The 21,132-nt window shown below is 48.1% G+C and overlaps 1 protein-coding gene across 1 annotated transcript in view; it reads right to left on the bottom strand.

The window, feature by feature from the left end:
• Nucleotides 1-3,779: 3,779 nt before the first annotated feature.
• Nucleotides 3,780-21,132, bottom strand: part of Syn3 (synapsin III) — a 320,810-nt gene continuing 303,457 nt past the window's right edge. Inside the window, exons 8-13 of the mRNA XM_051206238.1 lie at nt 20,673-20,747; nt 16,128-16,230; nt 11,950-12,084; nt 11,173-11,260; nt 6,272-6,563; nt 3,780-4,471 (exon numbers count right to left, since the gene is read on the bottom strand). Of these exons, the coding sequence (XP_051062195.1) occupies nt 4,339-4,471; nt 6,272-6,563; nt 11,173-11,260; nt 11,950-12,084; nt 16,128-16,230; nt 20,673-20,747 (826 nt within the window). The 3' untranslated portion in view covers nt 3,780-4,338. The remainder of the gene's footprint in view (nt 4,472-6,271; nt 6,564-11,172; nt 11,261-11,949; nt 12,085-16,127; nt 16,231-20,672; nt 20,748-21,132) is intronic.

Genomic DNA, 21,132 nt, shown 5'->3' with positions numbered 1-21,132 from the left:
GACAGTCGTCTTAATGTCCGCTGAATGCCATAGGCTTCATTTGGGTGTGGCTGAAAGGGTCACCCTGGAGCTTTGATTGATCTAGATTCCACTTCAAAACATGTCTTTGTGTCCGGATGTGCCCCATGTAGTTGTGTGTGTGTGCATGTGCATGCGCGCGCATGCTATGTGCACAAGAACCCTCATCGACATGGGAAGCTGAAGACCAGAGCACCAAATACAAGTTTTCTTAACACAGTCATTTCCAAATAGTCCCTGGGAGGCCCCTGATTATTGTGCTGGTCCACATTCACTTGATTGCTTGGCAGATGTTGTAAGTCTGAGTTTAAGATACTGTAAGACTTAGGCACCTCTCAAAACTTTGTATGAAGGAGTCCTCAAAGCATTTCCTCTTGACTAACAGCCAATTTTATATTCAGAAGCTTAGAAATCTTGTATCCTTAGCCTTAGAATTTGAACTTTTATGTATTGCTGATGACATGAGTGGGATCATGGCATGCCAGTGGCTTGTTCACTGCATGGCCTTGTGATGTCCTCTCCATGCAGAGTAACAGGAGCAGGGCAGCATAGAAGCCTCTTGCAAGTGCTTGGGAATGGTGCAGCTCCAGTGCATTGGCTTATGGCAGTCTTCCATCTCTCTTGGCCTCTAAGTTCTCCTCTAGTCACTTTTTAGTAGTGGGAGCTTGCTTCTCCCTGTACCACTCTAAACAAAAAGTGTCCATTTGGCATGGCTGGTAATTCAGTTTTGGGAAGAACCCTTTCCAACTTGTAAAATCCTGAATTCTCTAGCTCTGCTTGGTTCTTGTCGGTTGCTGAGGCCATTGCTTTCACTTGATGTCTCCTAAGTTCTTAACTTGTGGAGCCAGGTATTCCTCCCGTTTCTTCTGTTCAGAGTTGGTCTCCAGGACTGTTTTGTCCTACCCTGCTGATTTGAGCCTTGGAGAACAGCTGGACAGATGCTCTGCTTGTGCCCTAGTATGGATAATGCTTTGTAAATACTTTGCATGTCAAGTCTGTAAAGATGTGTGTGCACATTTGTCCCCCTGGCCTGGAAGAACTCTGATGAGGTCAGACTGACTGGCCATTGAGCCTGTAGGCTCTTCTGTCTCAGCTTCCCCACCGCTGAGAGTATAAGCACCCACCACCATGCCAGCCTTTACCATGGGTTCTGAGGAACGAATGAGGGCCCTTGGCTTGTACTGCAAACCCTTGGCTGACTTAACTGTGTCTCTCCAGACCCTAAAGATATAATTTGAACCACTTCTTGTTTTCTGTACTGGGAATCCCAAGTGAGTTGTAACATTTCTTTTTTTCTCCCTGATATTCTGAAGTAATGTTGGGTATAAGAAGTGTTAACTTGAGTCTTCTTGAGACTCATTGAAAAGCTGTGGGCATTTTTATTTTTTTCCTCTGTGTCTACGAGTTCAGTCTGAATATAAAAGCCTGGGTGTGCATGTTTCATCAATCTGGGCTTGTGTTTTGTGGGAACACAAGAGAGCTTCTGTGTCCTTTATGCTCTGTGCTTGATACATGGACCAGTCAGGCTTGCTTGTCGCCCAACCTTCCCATTTGTCTTCTCTCAAGCCCAAAGTGCTGCCTCCTAGTAAAGGTTGGTGTACTGATTCCTTCCACATGGGCCTCATAGTCAGCCCTGGTTTCTTAAGGTCTGATAGGGAAGCACAGTTTGTTACTGAAGGAGAAAGAAGACTATGGTCTGAAATGAGGTAATGGGGTTTTAAGATGTTAACTTTTCTTTCCTTTGTGTGTGTGTGTGTGTGTGTGTGTGTGTGTAATAAAGGGGAGAGGGATGGGAAGAGGGTGTTGGGGGACCTGCAAAGGGGACTCACATCTTGGGTAGATAATCAGAAGCCAACAAGCACATCCTCTTCTGTAGAACTCACTTTACCAGACTATCTTTGACATTTCAGATCTTACCCCTTCCCAGTCCTTCCTTCTGCCTCACCTAGCTTTCTTCAGAGGATCTAGAGAAAGCTACAAGGGCTAAGTCAGAGCAGAGGAGACTGGGAGGAAGGAGCAACATTCTGCAGACCCAGACCTGCTTTCTTCCTTGGATAACCTACTCATGGCTTGTGGGTGCTGGCCTCAAGACCTCCTCTTCCCTCACCGGGGAGTAGGTGGGGGCAGCAGAGTGTAGAGACAATTGTTTCACACATTCTAGGCCATCCCCCATTGTCCTCAAGCATTCAGGAAGTTTTGCCAGCCTCATTCTGTGATAGAAGAGTGGTTAAGCAAAATGAGGGAGGGAGCTGTGGGCAGGATGGGTATAGGCATGCCCCCAGAGACTCCTGCACCCTCTGAGCTCATTGGAATTAGGAATGAAAAAGGTTGGGCTTTGTTGGTACTGGGAGGGGTACTAGGCCTTCAACAGCTCACTACCCACTTCACACCAGAAGCCCTGCAGTCTACATCTCCAAAGTACGGCCTCAGTGGTCACCAGACCTACACAATGTGGAGTCACAGTGTCTGTGTATTTCTCCACACCAAGGGTACAGAAGAGGCCAAGGAGGGCTTCTGAAGTAACCCCAGTGCTTGCTGTCAATATTGACTTGATCATGAGGGAGGGAGACGCAAGGAGGAAAAGGATGACGCCGAGGGCCAAATGGATCTCCGCAGCCAGGGCCAAAGCTGCCACTTTTGATGCTGAGCTGATCCCTGCTGGACACCAGCCTGAAAGTTCATCCTGCAGAAATGCAGGGTTGCAGTGAGCCAAGGCTGGTGGGGGATCTATTCTTGTCTCTGCCACTTCCAGTCTGGGCTGGCAGGACCAGAAAGTGATGAAGGCTTGTTGGGCGTGGCGGTTCATTCGTGCAGTCTCAGCACTTGGGAGGCCGATAAAGCAGGAGTCACCATGAGTTTGAGACTCGTATGGGCTACATAGTTAAGTCTTAGGCCAGCCTGAGTTGCTGAATGAGACTGTGTTTCAAGAAAACAAACTCCCCGGAAGCCATGGTGGCTGCATCTGTGCTCCTGGAGACCTGGAAAAGCCTCAGATGATGGATCGCCTGTCTGCAGAACTCGGGCACAACCAGAAGCTGCTTCAGTTAATTACTAACTCTTCCCTCCCTCACCCTGTGCAGGGAAGGCACTCCTCAGGTGGCTGAGGGGGCTGTGCAGATAAGCATGGCTATGTTCTGATATCATGGCTTGTCCTGGGACCAGGTCACGGCTTCTGGCACCTACAGTGTTTCTAGCACCAGGTGCTTAGTGATGGGATCTGGGAGGCAGTCTGTTGTGGGGGAAGGAGCAAACGAGCATTGGAAGGGGAGTCAGGACCACTTGGCCTCGCTCTGCAGCAAACCATCTTAGTCATAATGGCTGGAACAAGGTTGTAGTGGAACTTTTCCTAGAAAAAATTCCAAAAGGCTTCACTGTGTGTCCTGTATTCCGTGTCTCATAAAGAAAAGCATATGCACTGTTTCTGAAGGCTGACCCACCAGGAGACCTTTTGTAAATGTGACCTATTGACACCTTGTTCAGAGCAGGTAGAACGCTGAACCATATAGAGCCCAGCACCATGTCTCCTTATCCTGCCACAGAGCTGTCCACTCTCTCTGGGTCGCCATCTAACCGTAAGGAGAAACAAACAGATCTGACAGGTCAGAGAGGCACAATCCTGTGACCTCCACAGGGGGCACAGGCTCTCCTCTGGGTTCCTGCTGTTGGCTCTAGGCCCTGGGTAACATTATATGGGGTTTCTTCTGTTCTGAAAGGCCCCGCTTATTGCATAGGGTCTAGTGTCTGTCTTTCGTCAGTCATCGAGGTTCCTATGAAGTCCAGCTGTGATGGGTGGGGCCTTTGCCAGCCTGCTCCCATCAAGGCTAGCACTAGCTTGCTTTAGGTATATAGTGGGCTCCTGCACTGGGCTTCTCTATTTCTGTTTGCAAAAACATCATTAAAAAGTACTGCCTCTCATGTTGCTGAGGTCCGACTACAATGTCTGCATTTTATGGGGGTTGAGTCAAGGCCTCAAAGGGGGCCTCTGCCCAAAGGCAAGCAAAACACTAACAAGAATGCAAAATACAAGCCATATAGACATCTCACTTGGTACCAGTGGCAAGGGAACAAGCATATGGTGGGTGTAGTGATGCCTTGTCTGTTTAGAAGGCCAGTGTTGAGGAACCCAGGGGCTCCCAAGGCTACTCTCAGTCAGACGGCACTGGAATGTCATGGTCATGGAGGTGGGAATACATTAGATTATCAGTTCCTGGGTCCGAGGCATCTAGGAAGCATGTTTCCACCAGGAACCAAGGTTGAGAAGGAGGGAACCAGAGAAATGCTCCAGTCACTGAGTCTTCCTGCCCTCCAGCCTGAGTGGGGCTAGTCGGAGAAAAGACTGGCAAAGGACTTCCTCAGGTTGCGGATGGTCTCAGCCTTGGCCTCATCTTCACTTGGGGTCCCTCGATGGGAGGCATCCGAAGTGTTGAGGCTGTTAGTCAGGGACTGAGATTTGCTGAAACAGAAAGCAACGGTTTGGGGATGGTCATGGCTGGGACCCCCAAAGGAATGAGCACTAACACCTGCTGGCTGAACCCAGTCATCACAGGATGGTGAGGCCAGAAATAAAAACATCACAGTGGTGCTAGCCCAGAATGTGCAAAGTGGGAGGTATTGCCTTCATTTTAGGTATAGAAACTGGGGTTCCCAGAGGCAAGTGGGGAGCATGCACACCTTCTTTTCTTTCCCCCATCCCAGGCAGCTCTAATTTGTCAGTGTGGGCTGGGCCAGGCTCCAGTTATTCTCACAGGGTTCCCAGCATTAGCTGATAAATCAGGCAGTCCCTGTTCTAAATTCCCTGTCTGCGTTGAGGGGTTGTCCACATCAGAGAGGCCCATGGGCATGTCTGTGAGGATTGTCTTGATTGTTAATTGATGCGGGAGGGCTGGACCACACTGTAAGTAGCACCGTTCCCTAGACATAGCTACTTTGGGCTATGTGAGAAGGCTAGCTAAGTGGGTCAGCTAACAGCATTTTCCTATAGTTTCTACTTCAAGTTCCAGTTCGAGTTCATCTCCTGATTCCTCACAATGATGAATTATGACTGGAAGCTGTAACAAATCCTCCCCTAAGTTGTTTAGAAAAAGTTTTTGAAAGATTTTTATTTGTGTTTTAGGTGCATGGATGCTTTGTCTGCATGTATGTCTCTACATAACTGTTCAGGTGGCTTGCTGTTTCTGTCCTTGCTGCACCTTTTGGAAGTTGTCCATCCGCATTTCCTGTCTACTCTAGTATTGTTAATTTCCTTCTCAGGTCTTGATGAGGTTGAAGATTAAACTATCACAACTATTATTCTCTCTTCCTAGTTAGATATATTAGGTACTAGACTTACGTTTTCCAGCTTAGGACAACTCTATTGTAAACTCCATTATGCCCTCACCCTAGGACTAGATATGTAGGTCATTTTGTTCTCGATTTTCCTTTTCTTAGAGCACACTTGTTATTCACTGTTTTGTATATAGTTTTGTATTAAGCCTAAATCTTTTCTTTAGACTAAAAGGGGAATTGTAGTGAGGTAGTCCTTCTGTAGCACTGACCACGCCCATTGGGGGTGGAGCGATGGGCGGAGGTGACCTGAGGAAGGAGGTCGGAGGGGGCCAGGAAGGCGCTCTCTCTTGCTGGCGTGACTCGGACAGGAGAGGATCGGGTTGAATTTCCTGGTGTTCATCTGTCTAGGTTGTAAGTTATTTCTCCTTGAATAAACATCTATTCGGCCTGTTCGTTTATCCTGATCCTTATTTACCGCAATACATAACATGTATGTAGAGCCCATAGAGGCCAGAAGAAGGCATCAGATCTCCTGGAAATTGAGTTACGGATGGTTGTGAGCCACCATGTGGGTGCTGTGAACTGAACCCTAGTCCTCTAAAGAGGGAATACTCTTAACCAGTGAGCTATCCGTCCAGTTCCTCTAAACTTGCTTTTTGTCAGTATTTTGTCACAGCAACAGGAAACTAGAACAACTAGGAAACTGATTTTCTTCAGCCACATAAATTTGGGTTTGTTTGTTACATAGCAAGTGATGAGTGATACAGAGATCATGAGTACATGGCAGAGCCTAATCTGTATTCTCTTGTATCTTTGCTTGTGAGCCTAGCCTTTAACAGCTGAGCCATCTCTCCAATTGCTGGCCCCTGCTATTTGAATTCTAGGCAAGGATTTGTCAGGTTCTTTTCGTCTTAGTTCCTGACCCTGATTGGCTCATCTTTGGACAGACTCTAACTCTGCTCTATACCCATTCAGACTGAACACTCACTTGAGGTGGGGGTGAGGTGGTGCTGACTTCTGGGGCTCCTCACCCTGCTGGGAAGTGCTGCGGCTCTGCACGGGTGGCCGGGAATGTGAGCTGAGGCTGGCACTTGACTTGGAGGCTTGGTTTGGAGAACTGCCACCAGATGCCCGGGATAGCTGTGGAGAGCCTGGTGATCTTTGCTGCTGTGGAGATCCTGATTGAGGGCTCACAGGCTGTTGGCCTTGTGGGGAAAGCCTCTGTTGGGATGGACTTCGAGATCTGGGAGGCTGAGGAGACTGAGCTTGACGAGGGCCCCCTACAAACCAAAGAAAGGGCTAATTTTCAATTTGTATTGGGAATAAATGTGGCTATGCATTTAACACACATGTCTATATAAACATGTTTTTTATAACTGAAAACAACATAGATGTCAGATCTCAGGGAAGTGGTTAGGGACATCAAGAAATAGCTAGATGGCAGGGAACAGTTCAGTTGTTAGAGTGCTTGTTTAGCATGAACGAAGCCCTATAATTGATTCCAGCATGGTTAGGTTTGGTGGGTGGTGCAGGCCTGTATTTCCAGTATTCAAGAGGCAGAGGCAAGAAGATCAGAAATTCAAAGTCATCATTGATGATGTAGAGAATTCAAGCCCCTGGCCCCTGGCTACAGAAGACCCTGTGTCAAAACAAAAGTAGCTACAAGAAAGCATTTAGATAATGAAATGTGGGTTGATTGTCACATGTTATGTCAACATACTGTTGACAGTATGTGCCAAGTATATACCACTAAACAGAAAGAGAAAATATAGTTTTTAAGATAGTATGTATTTTCTTTTCTTTTGAGCATTAATGTATAGAATCTTGCAATAAAGAAATTGGAAAGTTGTTCATTGGAACAGGCCAGCTTCACACTCCAATGGATGGATAGATTCATGGGGCCAATTATATTAGGAGAAACATTGGTTGTTTCTTACAGCTCTTTGGCATAGCAAACAACTTAGTATTTTTTATTTGCATATATATATATATATACGTGTGTGTATATATATATATACATATATATATATCTCCTAAAAAGATGAAGTTTATTAAAAGAAAACTTCATGTTCATTGAGTTTGAAAAATGAGTTAAAACAAGTCAATAAAGTGATTCTGTTATTTATAGAAATTGGTGAAAACATTTTTAAGTTAGCTTTGTTATTTTCGGTCTAAATGTTAATTCACTAAGAATTTCCTTTAATTGCCTCAATTGGTTTTAAATTGATTATTTTTCAACTCACCCACATGGAGTTTGGCTACATGTTCCTTAAAATCTCTTTATCAAGCTGCTTCTCCTCTGGGCCAGAGAGGAGATTAGAGCATACTAGCTCTCTGATGTCTAAAGAGATGCCATTCAGAGGTTTAAAGAGTTGGCCCTGGGAAGAGCAGGGAGGAGGCAGACCATTTGCAACTACTACTATTGTCAGGCAGAAGGGGAGAAGGGCTTCATGTGTCAGAGTGTAGTGACTGACAACCATGAAGAGTGATCTGTCAATTAGAATCGCTGGAAAGATAGCAGGTATAAATAGTAAGAGCTGTGTAATTGTCATTAATCGTAAGTTATTAGCAGCAAGGACTGAGCCCTCCAGGCTCTACCCCTTGTCAGACCTCTTTCTAACAGAGTCAGCACTGTCCTACAGACAAGTCCCTATTATTCATCATGAAAGCTGAAGGGGAAATTGAGGTTTGAAAGGATGTCACCTAAACCAGAGAGTGATGGTGATGTGGGAGTGATTGAGCATGCACATAGACTGTCAGGAGAACTCTGCTGTTCATTACAGGGCTTGCTTTAGTCACGTCTTAAAGACCCCCAGAGCTCTAAGGGGTAGAGGCTTCATCCCTGTTTGTGCCACCCTGGGGATAAAGTGGAAGGGATGGGGCTTAATGAAAATAAGTTAGGTCACTAGGGACATGCCCTGTTTCTTTGATACCATGAGTAAACTGTCTTCTCCAAGATGTCCCTACTGCTGCGAATACTGTGTCATCACAGGTCCCAGGATACCGGGCCAAGTGACTGGACCTCTGAATCAGAAGCTGGGATAAAGTTTTTCTCCTTTAGATTTGAGTTAGGTATTTGGTGATGGGAAGCTAACCAACGCAGGGGTAGACACCTGCTATCTCCCTTTGTTAAACTCAGTGTTTTCCCAGGGAAAAGAAGAAAACCAGCAGAGTAAGAAAGATAGGTGGGCAACCATGTGTATGGCTAGCAACTTACTGCCCACAAATTGTTTCTGTTCTTTATTGTAAAGGGATCTGAATTATTCAAGCTTGTCACTATAGAGAAGACAACAAACCTTTAGGAGAAAGACTCAGAAATAAATGGGGAGGTTAACTCTGGCCTCTAGAATGAACACAGTTTTGGATATGCTATTTTATGTCCCCCACCGCCATGAGTGTGTGTGTGTGTGTGTGTGTGTGTGTGTGTGTGTGTGTGTACAGGGTCAAACCTACATATGGAGACTAGAGACATGTATCAACCTCTATCTTTTTTGAGATTGAAACCTTCCAAATAGGCTAGTTGACAAACTAACCTCAGATTCCCACCATCATCTCTCCCACTCTAGGATTACACTGGCACACCCAGTTTTTTAATTAATTAATTTTTTTATATGGGTACTAGAGATCAGAGTCATGTTTTCATGCTTAGAAGGCATGCACTTACCCACTAAGCTATCTCCCCATCCTCCCACTCCCTCTTTTGAGACAGAATCTCTCACTGTAGCCCAGGCTGGCCTGGCATTGAACTCACTTGGTTGTCCTAACTAACATTAGACCCACAGCAAACCTCCTGCCTCAGTTTCTTTTGTGCTGGGAGTCATCAAGCCTTGTTTGTTATATTCTGAGAAGACTATTTGAATACAAATACTGAGAATTAAAATGCCATCTAGCTGCTATTTTGACAAATACAGTAGCTTTTAGTCCACAGTTAAATATAATTTTAATTGTTGTGTATACATTTGGAGTATATTGGGTGCAGTCAATTTCAAAGGTTTTTGTATGAGAAAGTAAACTAATCTGAGGGGTTGTGTTAAGTAAATAAAGGGGAAAGGAAGGAAGGAGAGAGAGGAAGCTGGGAGGGACGGGGAGAGGAAGGAGGAGAGGAGTCTTTCCCCTAGAGCTGTGGAAGAGGAAGCCATCTGGTGCCCCAGGCCCATTTCTTCTAAGAAGCAATGAATCTTCTGCTTTAATGATGTATCTAGAACGTTCAGAAAAGGATGGAAATGTCTTCTTTCAAGATTGCAAGGAAGGCATCTCTAGGCTGAGCTGTTTTGAAGCCTGAGCTGGCCCAGAGCAGCCAGGCTGAGCACACTGATCTGCTATAAGGGACATGCTTGGCAGGTGCTTCCTTTGAACCTGTGCGTGGGAAACTCTCCACACTCTACCTTCCTCCAGCATATCTTTAGCTATTCTCATGATTCTTCCTCCTCTTGTTCATCCTGAATCCACTCTGTAACAAGCTGTGGCTCTTTTGGAGTAGGCAAGGATGGTTTGGAGGAAGAAAGTCAGCAGTTGTGGGTATGATGTTGTGGACTTCTTCCTTTTTTCCTCTCTAGCTGGTTGGCTCACAAATGTATACTCAGGCACCACTAGTGGTTAGAAATAACATTTCCCAGCAGGCTTCAAAGTCCAGGCTTGTAAACCTGCCATCTTCTCATTGTGCCTTCCTGGGCAAAGCTTCAATTTCCTACTTGGGAAAAGGGAGACACTGATGCTTCCTCTGCAAAGCGGCTGGGAGGATGGAAATGAGCACGGGGCCTGGCATGTTAAATACTTGACAGTCCGATGTTCTCTTCCTAACTCCTTCCCTGACCTTAAGGGGACAGCAGCCCTCCTAGCCTCCTCATCCTGTAGAGGGAGAGAGTGTGCATAGCCCAGAAATAAAGTATCAGGATGGATTGTTTAGACCAGCAGTTCGCAACCAGTGGGTCGGACCCCTTGGGGGTTGTTGAGTGACCCTTTCACCAGAGTGGCCAAAGACAACCAGAAAACATGGACATTTACATTATGATTCATAATAGTAGCAAAATCACAGTTACATAGTAGCAACAAAAATGGTTTTATGGTTGAGAGGAACTGTATTAAAGGGCTGCAATGTTAAGAAGAGAGAACCACTGCTCTAGACTGTCTTCAGCAACACATTTTTTTTTGGGGGGGGGAAGGGAGAGACAGGGTTTCTCTGTAGCTTTGGAGCCTGTCCTGGAACTAGCTCTGTAGATCAGGCTGGCCTCGAACTCACAGAGATCCACCTGCCTTTGCCTCCCAAGTAACAACACATTTTTATGGATCTAGTTATTACTTAATTACTCTGTGTGTATGCACATACCCTTGGATGTGCAAGGGGAGGTCAGAGGACAATGCATATCTTCCTCTGTTGTTTCCTACATTTTCCCCTGTAGACCAGTGGTTCTCAGCTTTCCTAATGCTGTGACCCTTTAATGCAGTTCCTCATGTTGTGCACCCCAACCATAAAATTGTTTCATTGCTACTTCATAACTGTAATTTTTTTTCTCTTGTTAGGAGTTGCATCGTAACTGACTGATATGCAGGATATCTGATATGTGACTCCCAAGGGGGTCACGACCCATAGGTTGAGAGCCACTGCTTTAGACAGCAGCTGTCATTGAACTTGAGCCTTCCTTTCAGCTAGTCTACCTGGTCAACAAGTTCCCAAGAGCTGCCTGTTCCTCCCTTCATGCAGTACTGGAGCTATAGGCATGTTTAGCTAAGCCCAGCTTATTTATGTGAGTGCTGGGGATTTGAACTCAGGTCCTCATGTGTGTACACACAGCAAGCACTCTTACCTGCTGAGCTACCTTCCCAGTCCTCTGTATGGCATTTCAATGTCCTTACTGTACAATGTTTCTCAGTGGCTGTCCTGAGCCTTACCTTGTGGAGGTGGCCTTGGCTGGGGCTGTCCTAGCTGAGGTCCCAGCTGGCCTTGCCCTGGAGATTTTGCAAGTTTAGTTTGTGGACCCTAGAGCAAGAAAAGAGAAAGGAAGTCTGTGGTGACAAATTTCTGTGTAGGAGTCAAGGCTTTATTTTGTGTGTGTGTGTGTGTTTTTAACATCACTGTTGTAAAACCCACAATGCATGATTCTTCAGTGTACCTCATGATAGATTTTCAGCATAGCCATGGAAGATGCTGCATGCACCCCCTCCCTCCTAGTAGCCCCTTGAGTTTAAATACTTGATCCTGTGTCTAGGAAGGGATGTGTTTCTGAGGGATAAACAGGGATTGGGATTGGGGAAGGACTTGAAACTTGCTTTTCCAGAAGGCTAGCAAGCTGTAAAGAGTGGTCTGGTGGGGTCTATGCAGGGGAGGGATGGGAGCTTGCTGGGCTGGGGAATGGGGAAGCAGGATACACAGTAGTCTCTATTGACTGGAAACATAGGGCATATGTGTACATGTATTCTTGCACACACACAGGTGCACACACCAAATCTCAGGCCAAGATGGGGACTGAGATGAACACTGTCAGCAGTCTGTCCAAAGGCTGATGGGATAGGAGTTTTCCTCCTAGGGGGTAGGAGGGGGAAAGGGGTCCCTGCATGCCTCTGTCCCCAACCCATTCTCCTACATGATGCCTGCCTGGGGTTATTGGATCCCGGTGGAGGGGGAAATTCCAGAGCCACTAATCTCCTTTGTTCTCAAGAGAACCTTACCCAAGGTCTCAGGGGTGAGGGCACCGTGCCCCCTGGCACCAGGAGTTGGCTCATCTTGGAGACAACAAGGTCAGCCATTAACTGCTTGTCCTCTTCTACATGCTCACCAATCAGGGGCATTGAACTGTCCATGACCTGCAGGGAGGAAGGAGGCTGAAGGACCCCGAATTAAGATGGCTTGGCCGTCCTTTTCTGGGAGTGTTGACTCTGGGCTCCAGACAGAATGACCACTAGATGGCAATGTTCCCCATGCAAACAGCCCAGCTGGGCTCTCTCTTCCTTCTGTCTGGGCCATCAGTAGAAATCCAGTTCTCTCCATTTCCTTCTCAAAGGACTCCTGGATTCAGTTCAACTCTGCCTCCACATGCTGGAGTCCAGCAACGTGACCAGGGCCAAGGGAGCACGTGCTGACCTTTTCTGTACTTTTCTTTGGGGCATGGGTCTCCGCCCCCTCGTTTCCCACCCCAGCTTCCTCCCACCCTCTCTTCTGGCCCAAGGTTGATGATGTCCTAAGAGCTGGAAACAGTAATGGTGGGGGCTCTGTCACAACAACAACCAAAAATTTGACCCAGGCTGGAAGTGACCCAGGGTTTATGGAGAAGACAGAAGAGAACAGGCGATTTTCTGGGGCCCGGGCAGGATGCAGGCCTAAAATGAAACTCATACCCTGGGAACCAGGCTGTTCTTAAGGAGTAGGGGTGTCAGTCCTGGGAGGTCCTGATGGCCAGATGGGGAAACTGAGGTTCAGAGATGAAAGTCAGTGGGCCAGGTGATCACTAGGCACAGGCAGCTGATAGTATTAAAAGAAGAAAATCTTGGTAGACCTGTAACAGCTGTGTTGGCCACCTCTCTCCTGTGCTACAGGAATCCAGCCTTCCTCTGTCACTGTCTCACCCTGTCAAACCCTCTTTGGCCAGCTCTGGGGTGATCAGGCAGCCTCATGTCCAGATCATGTACCCATCTCTCTGTGCCCACCCCTCACCTGGCTAACTCCTTATCCATTATGGCATATCTAGTCAGCCCTTCCTTCCAGACCCTCCAGGACCACATAAGCTCCCAGAAGCCCTCTGTTACTGTGTCTTTGCTGAGCTCACCTAACTGTTCCTTTGGAAAGCTTAGTCCCACAACTAGCATTTGCCATTGGTAATCCCAGGAAGCCAGGGGTGGCCTGTGTGCTGGAGGAGGCCCTGACAGTACAGTTTCTCCGAGCACTGATGATATTTGGGGCACTGTCCTAAGAACCAGGTATAGATGATGTCAGCTCTGTCTCAGAGCTGGAAGGGGGTGGCTTTTTGGTAAAATGCTCACCTGGTATGCTTGGGGCCTCACTTGCATCCCTAGCATCTTCAATCCCATCATTCAGGAGGTGGAGGCAGGGGTATGAGAAATTCAAGGTCTTCCTACATATGGAGTCTGAGGGCAGCTGGACTACATGGGACCCTGTCTCACAGCAACAACAGCCTTTAGGGCTGATCATCCTTACAGAATGATGAGGAAACTGAGGGTCAGCCCGGGATATTCTGTGGCATCAGGGACCTCCTCACCAAGCACTGGGTGGCTCTGTGGTAGGACTTCAGACTAGGCAGCATGGGTTTCAGGCCTGTGTTCTGTTATGGGCTTGCATGAGATGTCTCTTGTCTTTTCCGGGTCTACTTCCTGTCAATTATAAACCGAGGGTGCAGGCAGCTGCTAGGTTGCAGTGCATTTCAGGGAACTGTGGGGACAAGCATGCAGAGTGCCTATGGAACTGAAAAGCAAACTACGGCCTGGGTGTGGATCCCAGAAGGCCCTGTAAACTGTCCCTAAATGGAGCTCTCTGGGGTGGGCATCCTGCCTGGGTCACAGGCAGAGTCCATCAGCAGTTACAACGGGGCTCTGTCCTGTCCCCAAAGGTCCTGGGCTCCCTGCACCTGGCCTGTCCATTCTTCCTTCCCACCCTGCCCACTGCTTTCTGCCCTGGATTGTCCCCCACATTCTCTGCAGTGGAAAAAGGATGACAGGGATCCTGAGGTCAGGAGCGGGAGTCCCCACAGTGGACACAGCCAAAGCGACTGGTCACCCACTCTCCCTAGGGAAACATTTTTCCCCCCAGTGTGCAAGGTCATCCCCTGGGCCAGGTCAGAGGGGATGAGGTTCAGGGTGTCCCCTGAGGACCCTCACCAAGCATGACACAAAAGTGCTGTGCTCTTGCCTAGCTGTGGCTAGGAGACAGTGCTTTTGGATCTCTGCTGCCTCTTTCCCCCTTACTGGGATAAATACATTTTCTCTTCTTAGGAACAGGCTCCTTCTCCTCCTGATCCCGCCCCAAACCCCAAAGGAAAACAATTCTCTTAATGTTTCTGAGGGAAAAAACCCAAATCGGAAAGCCATCTTTTTTATTTGTTTGAGATTTTTCTGGAACATTTTTGAAAAGTTGTTTTCTTGTGTTTAGAAGACCCAACTGGCTTTTTTTGTTTGTTAGTTTTTAAATGTGAAGCATCTTTAATTCCTGACTGCCCCACCTCTGAGGGTCTGGAACTGAGGCTTCTGGATATAGATGGCTTTTTGTGAAAGTGGAGGGCTCTCAGAGACCAGAACTCATGTGTGTGTGTGTGTGTGTGTGTGTGTGTGTGTGTGTTTACTTTTTAAAGATTTTTTTTTAAATTTTGTTTGTATGAGTGTTTTGCTTGTATGAATGTATGTGGATGCATATCCGGAACGGCCATGAGCCACCATGTGGATGCTGAGGACCAAGCTTAGGTCTTCTGCAAGAGCAAGAGTCTTGACTATAAGTCACGTCTCCTGCCCCCTGGTCCTCATTCCTAGTGGGATAGCAGCCCTCTTTTGCTCTTCTGCTACATCTGGAGCCATGTTCTTTTAACTCAGAGCCCAGTGCCCAGAGTGAAGAAACGCGTGTGTGTGAGCCCAAACCAGAGTCCTGTCCAGTGTCGTAGTGAGGAAAGGATGCAGGGTGGTTTGCCAGGAGCTGTTGATGTCCCAGGTGAAGAGGCCCTTCACTCACTTCTATTCTGGGGCAAGGATGGGGTCCTACACAGAGATGCCACTCACCTGGTAGTCGCATCCAGCCTTTCTGGTGAGCCAACAAGTGAGACCATCTCTGGCCCCGGGCTCCCAAGGCAGCCCTTCCCTGACCTGGTGGTATACCTTCTTGCAGGGCCATACTCATTCAGTTACCTGGTACTGTTTGCCTGTTGGTCCTTGGGCAGTGGGATAGACATGAGGGACTGGAGACTGGCTGGCTACTGTGGTCACCCCAGCCATTTGCCTCTCAGTGGCAGCCCACACCTGTGCAGAGGCAGCTGCAGGGGAGGGGTGGCCACAGGGCCTGACCCGGCATTAACCCATTTCTCCCTTATGGGATGAAGACTGAGCCTTATGGAAAGGGCCCCATGTGACTGTGGAGCTGGGTAGCTGGGACTGGCTGGGAGCCCTGAGGCCACAGGGGTGTTTCGGGTTAAAGCTGCAGAAGTTGGAGGCTGGAAGCTGGAGAAGAGAGGACAGGGAGCCCCCAAGGAGGGCAGGAGGGCAGGAAAGGGTTGTAGAGGGGAGGGGATACTGGGCGATGGAGAGAAGACAGGCAGCTGAAGGGTCTCTAGCATGGTTCTGGGTCCCAGTGCCCATCTGTGAACATCTCTTACAATTCTCTTTCTGGTAGCTGCATCTGTCCCTCCAGCCACACTGACAATGGAGTTTCTTAGCTTAACAATGGCCTGCCATTTAAAAAAAAAATGTTATCTTCCCTTGTAGCCTGTAAATTTTGCTGTGCTTAATAGTGTGTCTCAGAATTACCCAGGGCCCAAGGGATCCCTGGAGCCCACGTTTGTTGAAAGAACTTAAGGGCAGAACCCTTGTATGTGGTAAGAGAAGTACATTCATGTCATGTCCTTGAACACCGAGGACACTGGCTCAGAATCTTGCTGACTCTTGGCCTTACAGCCTTGGAAAAATTGTGCCCTGAGTTCTGAACTCTGAGGTCAGAGTGTTGAGCAGGAAGGTTCCCATTGCTGCTGCAGCTGAGGTGGGTGCATGAAGCATGGGGCAGATACCTCTGGGAGTGGCTCACTATGCTCTGAGCTATATATATGTGATAGGTCAGGAGCCAGGATATGGCCACCGTGCTGGGGGTCAGCTTTTCCTGCTGGGATGGTCCAGGCTGGATGTCCTGCTCCATTTCTCACCTCGATGATATAATCTCTGCCATCCTTGCTGTGGACAGCCTTGACAGCACATATATCTAGGCCGCCAAACATTTCTGAGCAGCTGTCCACCCATAGCTTGTACCTGCAAAGACAGACAGACTGACGGTGAGCATGGGGTAAGAAGCAAGGCAAGAAGTCCGAGGGAGACCAAGGGGTGGGAACACTCAAGATAAGTAGAGCGAGAGGATGAAGGGGAGATGGAATAAGAACCCAGAGCTCTCTGAGACCCATGACCACCCTTTTGCTGCCCCAGGACCTTGGCCGTCCGTGCAGCAGTAGCTTGCTTTGGCCCCACCCAGAGCTACCCAGACACCCAGACAGCCCTGCAGCCCTTTCCCTTGGGAAAGCTGCTTAAAGGGCTCTAAAACCCCCTCCAGGCTACCCTCCCTGCTCAGATCCCCAGCCAGACCTGTGGGGCACAAAGGACCTCATTCTCCCGGAGTGGGGGGCAGGGGAGCTCCTTCAGACAGCTCCTGACTTGCCTGGGGACCCGGCCCCCTGGACCAAATGCTTTTGTTCCTGCTCCAGTGACTGACAGTGGCAGGGCCAGTTTGTTTTGCTGGGGACAGTTCTGGGCTGTGAACTTTGACTCTACGACAAGGGGTTGGTTGTATCTGGGGAGATCTTGTGGGCGTGCACTTGGCTTTCCTTGTGGCCTGCATTTGGGAGCCACAGGGAACTTTGTGTCAATGTTCCCCCTTCTCTCCCTACTCTCTAGGGTCACATGGGACACTCCAGCTCTCAGATTGTGTGTTTGAGACATGTGACCTGGAATGAGGAGGGAGCATGGCTGACAGTTTCTAAGACTTCACTCCGAATTCATCCATCAGGGCCTACTGAGGCCTAGAGAAGGTCTCTCTCTCTGAGGTTATGCAGTAATGTGGTCATGTTCATCTAGATCTCCAGCTGGAACCCAACCCTAGTTCGCCCATCCAACTGCCGCCAGGAGCATGCTGGGAGTAAAAGGCAGGATGCAGACCCACTCTGTGCCTGGCAACCTAACTCCTCATTCCTTCTAATCCCAGCACAAACTGATCAAGGAGGGAGGGTTGAACTCATCTTTCCAGACGAAGAAGCTGAGGCTGAGAGAGGGGAATAACTAACAGCGTTGACTTCCTGTACCAGATCCTGTCTGCATCCTGGTTGTAAGCAAACCTCCTTCCCTCTCATTTGGAGCCTGCCACAGTGTTTCTGTTTGACATGGAGGAACTGGGAGAAGAGAGAGAGGGAGGGAGGGAGGGGAATAGAAAGAGAGAGACAGAAAAAGACAGAGACATAGAGAGACAGAGACAGAGACAGAGAGCAGAGACAGAGGCACAGAGACAGGAGAGAAACACACACATACAGAGGGAAATATAGACAGACAGAAAGACACAGGGAAAGAGAGAATAGAGGGAGACACACACACACACACACACAAACACACACACAGACAGACACAGACACACATACACACGGGGGGGGGGAGAGACAGACAGACAGAGAGGGAGAGAGAGGAAGAGAGACAGATGGACACAGACACACATACACACAGACAAGACATACACACACATGCACAGACACACACATACACACAAAGACAGACAGGCACAGAGAGAGAGAGAGAGAGAGAGAGAGAGAGAGAGAGAGAGAGAGAGAGAGAGAGAGAGAGAGAGAGAGAATGAGTGCATATGTTGTGTAGGAGCACATGTATGCATGCATGAGTTTCGGCAGGGTTCAAAGTGAACCTTGGGTGTTGTTCCTCAGGCACCTTCCACCTCGTTTTTTGAGACAAGGTCTCAACATGAACATGAAACATGCTGAACACTATAATCTGGCTGGCCAGCGAGCCCCAGGATCCTCCTATCTCTCTCTCCCCAGTTCTGGGATCACAGTTGCATACTGCCACCCCTGCCTGGCTTATCTGGGGATTGAACCCATGCCCTCATGCTGGTATGGAAGTACTTATAGACTGCTCTGTCTCCCTGGCCTGTGATCTGGAAGTTTTCTGTTATCTCCTGCGTGATTTTGGATGAGCCTCTCCGTTCCTGATGTCTCGTTTTCCTTTATTTGTGCTTGTGCTTGGGACTTGCATAGATAATGACACCCATGCATAAGTAGATGGCCAGTTTCTGGGCTCCACCCTGTGTCACTGGGTGGCCTCTACCTATTCTTAATGCTTTGGACAATGCTCTGACTGATGTGCAGTCACATTTGGTAACAGTGTTGATCCTTGGGGCTTTGAGAGGCTTTTGGGAACCAGGTGTTAGAGATACTGCATTTGGCGCTGGTGGCTGACTCATGGGACACAACGTGCTCAGGGAGCACTATGCCTGAGACACACTTATGAGTCAGGTTCTTCCATGAGAGACAGAAGTCTAGACTTAGGACTGGGTGTTCCAGAGATTGTTTTCAGATGATGAACACCTAGGTCTTGTGTGTGCATCATCCCAGAGGCACAAACCCTAGGGGCCAGGAAATATGGGAAAGGTCCTCCCTTCTACCAGGTAGACTAGCACTAATCAAACTGAATGAAAATTGCTGAGGAATCGGGCTATCCAGCAAGAGGTGAACCACAGAGGGGCTGGGCTGGCTTAAGGGACTCCAGGAACTTTGGGACTGTAGGAATGGGACCAGGAAGTTCTGTCTAGGCCATGAGCACAGTTCAGGCTGTTTTAGGGACAGTGCAAACTAGGCTGAGCACACCCTGTCCTGTGAAGATTCCTGTTGGAGTTATCCTGGTAGCTTGAGACTGAGCGGAACCACAGGATGGTGGTGCACTGGAGATCTCCATCATAAACTTCTGAGGCAATGGAGAGGGTAAGACTAGTGACTGGGAGAGTCATGAAGAAGAGGGCACTGGCTGTCCATGAATGCCCCCTGTGGGAGGGGAGTGCATGGTACTTGGCACAACCCCACAAAGACTGGCTGTTATAAGGGAGCTCCCAGATGGAAGCTGTAGCCACAGCTAGGCCTGCTGAGAAGGGCAGGTATCCACCCTGACAGGGGTCTGTGCTGCAGTGAGCCTTTCTGACGGCATGCAGGACTGTCTTCATTTCACTGTTGAAGTTCAAAACTGTCTGTTAGTTTACCTAGAAGGGGCAGGGGCACTTACCTTGGTTCATCTGGTTTCCTGAGCTTGTAGACCCTGAGTTGGAAGTTCCACAGGGGCAGGGCTGATGCCTGTCTCCCCATCATTTTCTCTAAGGCCCAGCTCTACAGCTCCCACAGTGACTGCTTATGACGTGGTTATAGAGAAGAAACAAAAGCCAGCTCCTTCAGGTTCCCACTCACTCCTTAGGATGGAACGCTGACACCCACCCTTCCCTGAATTTCACTGGGTGCATGTTCTCCTTCTTCCTACTGCAAGTATTCAGGGCTCATGCTATCCTAGCATTATTGTATTCTGCTGCAATTGTGTCATCCCTTAGACAAGGGTGGAAAGATGGCTGTCGTCAACAAGTCGGGGCAATTCTTTCCCTCCTAAGGACTTCTCGGTATGCAGCATTACATCCCTTCCTGAGGCTACCAAGGGAGCCCCACTCCAACCTCTGGAGTAGAAGCTTGCCATAGGTTTTGTCAAACAGCCCTGAGGATGATCATATGACCAAAGCCTGGCTAAGCAGCCAATAAGGTTCTATTTCAGGCTTTGAATGAAATGGTATGGAAAGATGCTTTCTTCCTGCCAGACTTGACACTGAGGCTTTAACCCTGGTGAGGCTGTGAACCATTGTTGGAGAAAGTGTGATCCAACACAGCCATGGAAGAAACAATTTCAATGAAGGGAGTGGAGATGGAGTCTTAGGTCTCTCCTGAAGAATTTCATCAACAGAAGTGAATAAATCCCACACCACAAATTAATGTGCTATGTTCTGATGCTTGCAGCTGACCCATAGTTCTTAGAGGGAGAGTCAGTGCCCTTCGCTTTGGCCTCTTTACTGCGCAGCACACTGTGGCATGCAGTAGGGTCAGTGTTTACTGACCCTAGAGTACATGCTCTGGCTCCTACTACCGCCATGCCTGCAGGTTGTGTTCAGTGGACTCTTAGGAAAGGCATGTGTGACTGGTGCATACAGCAGGTGCCCACCCCCTCCTCAACACACAGCAGTGCTTAAAGGAAGAAAGACCTGTGGGTTCCCCAGCCCACACCCCAAAGAACTCACAACTTAAGTGGCTTTTCTCTCTTCCTATGGCTCAAGGAAGGCCCATCTCCATTTTTATGATGTTTTAATAAAAATGCTCTCTTCCAGTTACCTGCAAACATCTGGGGACTGATGAAGGCTTCAAGCTTTCTTACTGAGGCAGCAGAGCAGGACCAAGAAGACCCCTGGGCTTGAAGCCAAGGCCTCAGTGTTCCACTCTCACCTCTGAGACATGGGGCAGAACACTTCCCTTCTCTGAAAATGTTAATTTGACAGGTGCCCTGTTGTTGTTGCTGACCATAAGAAAGCAAATTGGGAAGTGCTCTATGGGACACTGGACAGATGTTGGGGTGCCAGTCTCATGGGTGTTGGTGATCCCCTCCACGCACCCTTTGTCTCTTACCTCTCTGTCATGGCCACCTGCTCCAGCATGGCAGAGCCTGTATTGGCCTTCCAGTTTCCAGAGATGGAGGTCCTCCTAGGTTAGAACAAAACACACACCAAGGACATCAGGGATCTTTGTCACTATTCTGCTTTCCTTCTTTGCTTTGGTGGTGAGGAGATGTCACTTCAAACATCTGAGGCATATCATACACAGAATGTACTTTTGGATCTGGAGCTGTTCTCAACTTGATTTTTCTTTGTGTAATTTCCATTAATGCTGACTGATTTAGTTATTCCTGGATATTGTGTATTGTTTTCCAAACTTTTTTTTGAAATGTAAAGATAAAATTGTATTTACTTAGTTTTTGTTTATTTTACTTTGTGTGTATGTTTTGTTCACATGCTGTGTTCCACGTGTGTACAATGCCCACAGAGACCACAAGAGGACATCAGACCCACAGAAACTGGAGTTTCTATTA

Source organism: Phodopus roborovskii, unplaced genomic scaffold, assembly GCF_943737965.1.
Source record: "Phodopus roborovskii unplaced genomic scaffold, PHOROB, whole genome shotgun sequence".
Taxonomy (NCBI): domain Eukaryota; kingdom Metazoa; phylum Chordata; class Mammalia; order Rodentia; family Cricetidae; genus Phodopus; species Phodopus roborovskii.
Note: the sequence above shows the minus strand (reverse complement) of the source record. Positions and strands in the feature narration are given on the sequence as shown.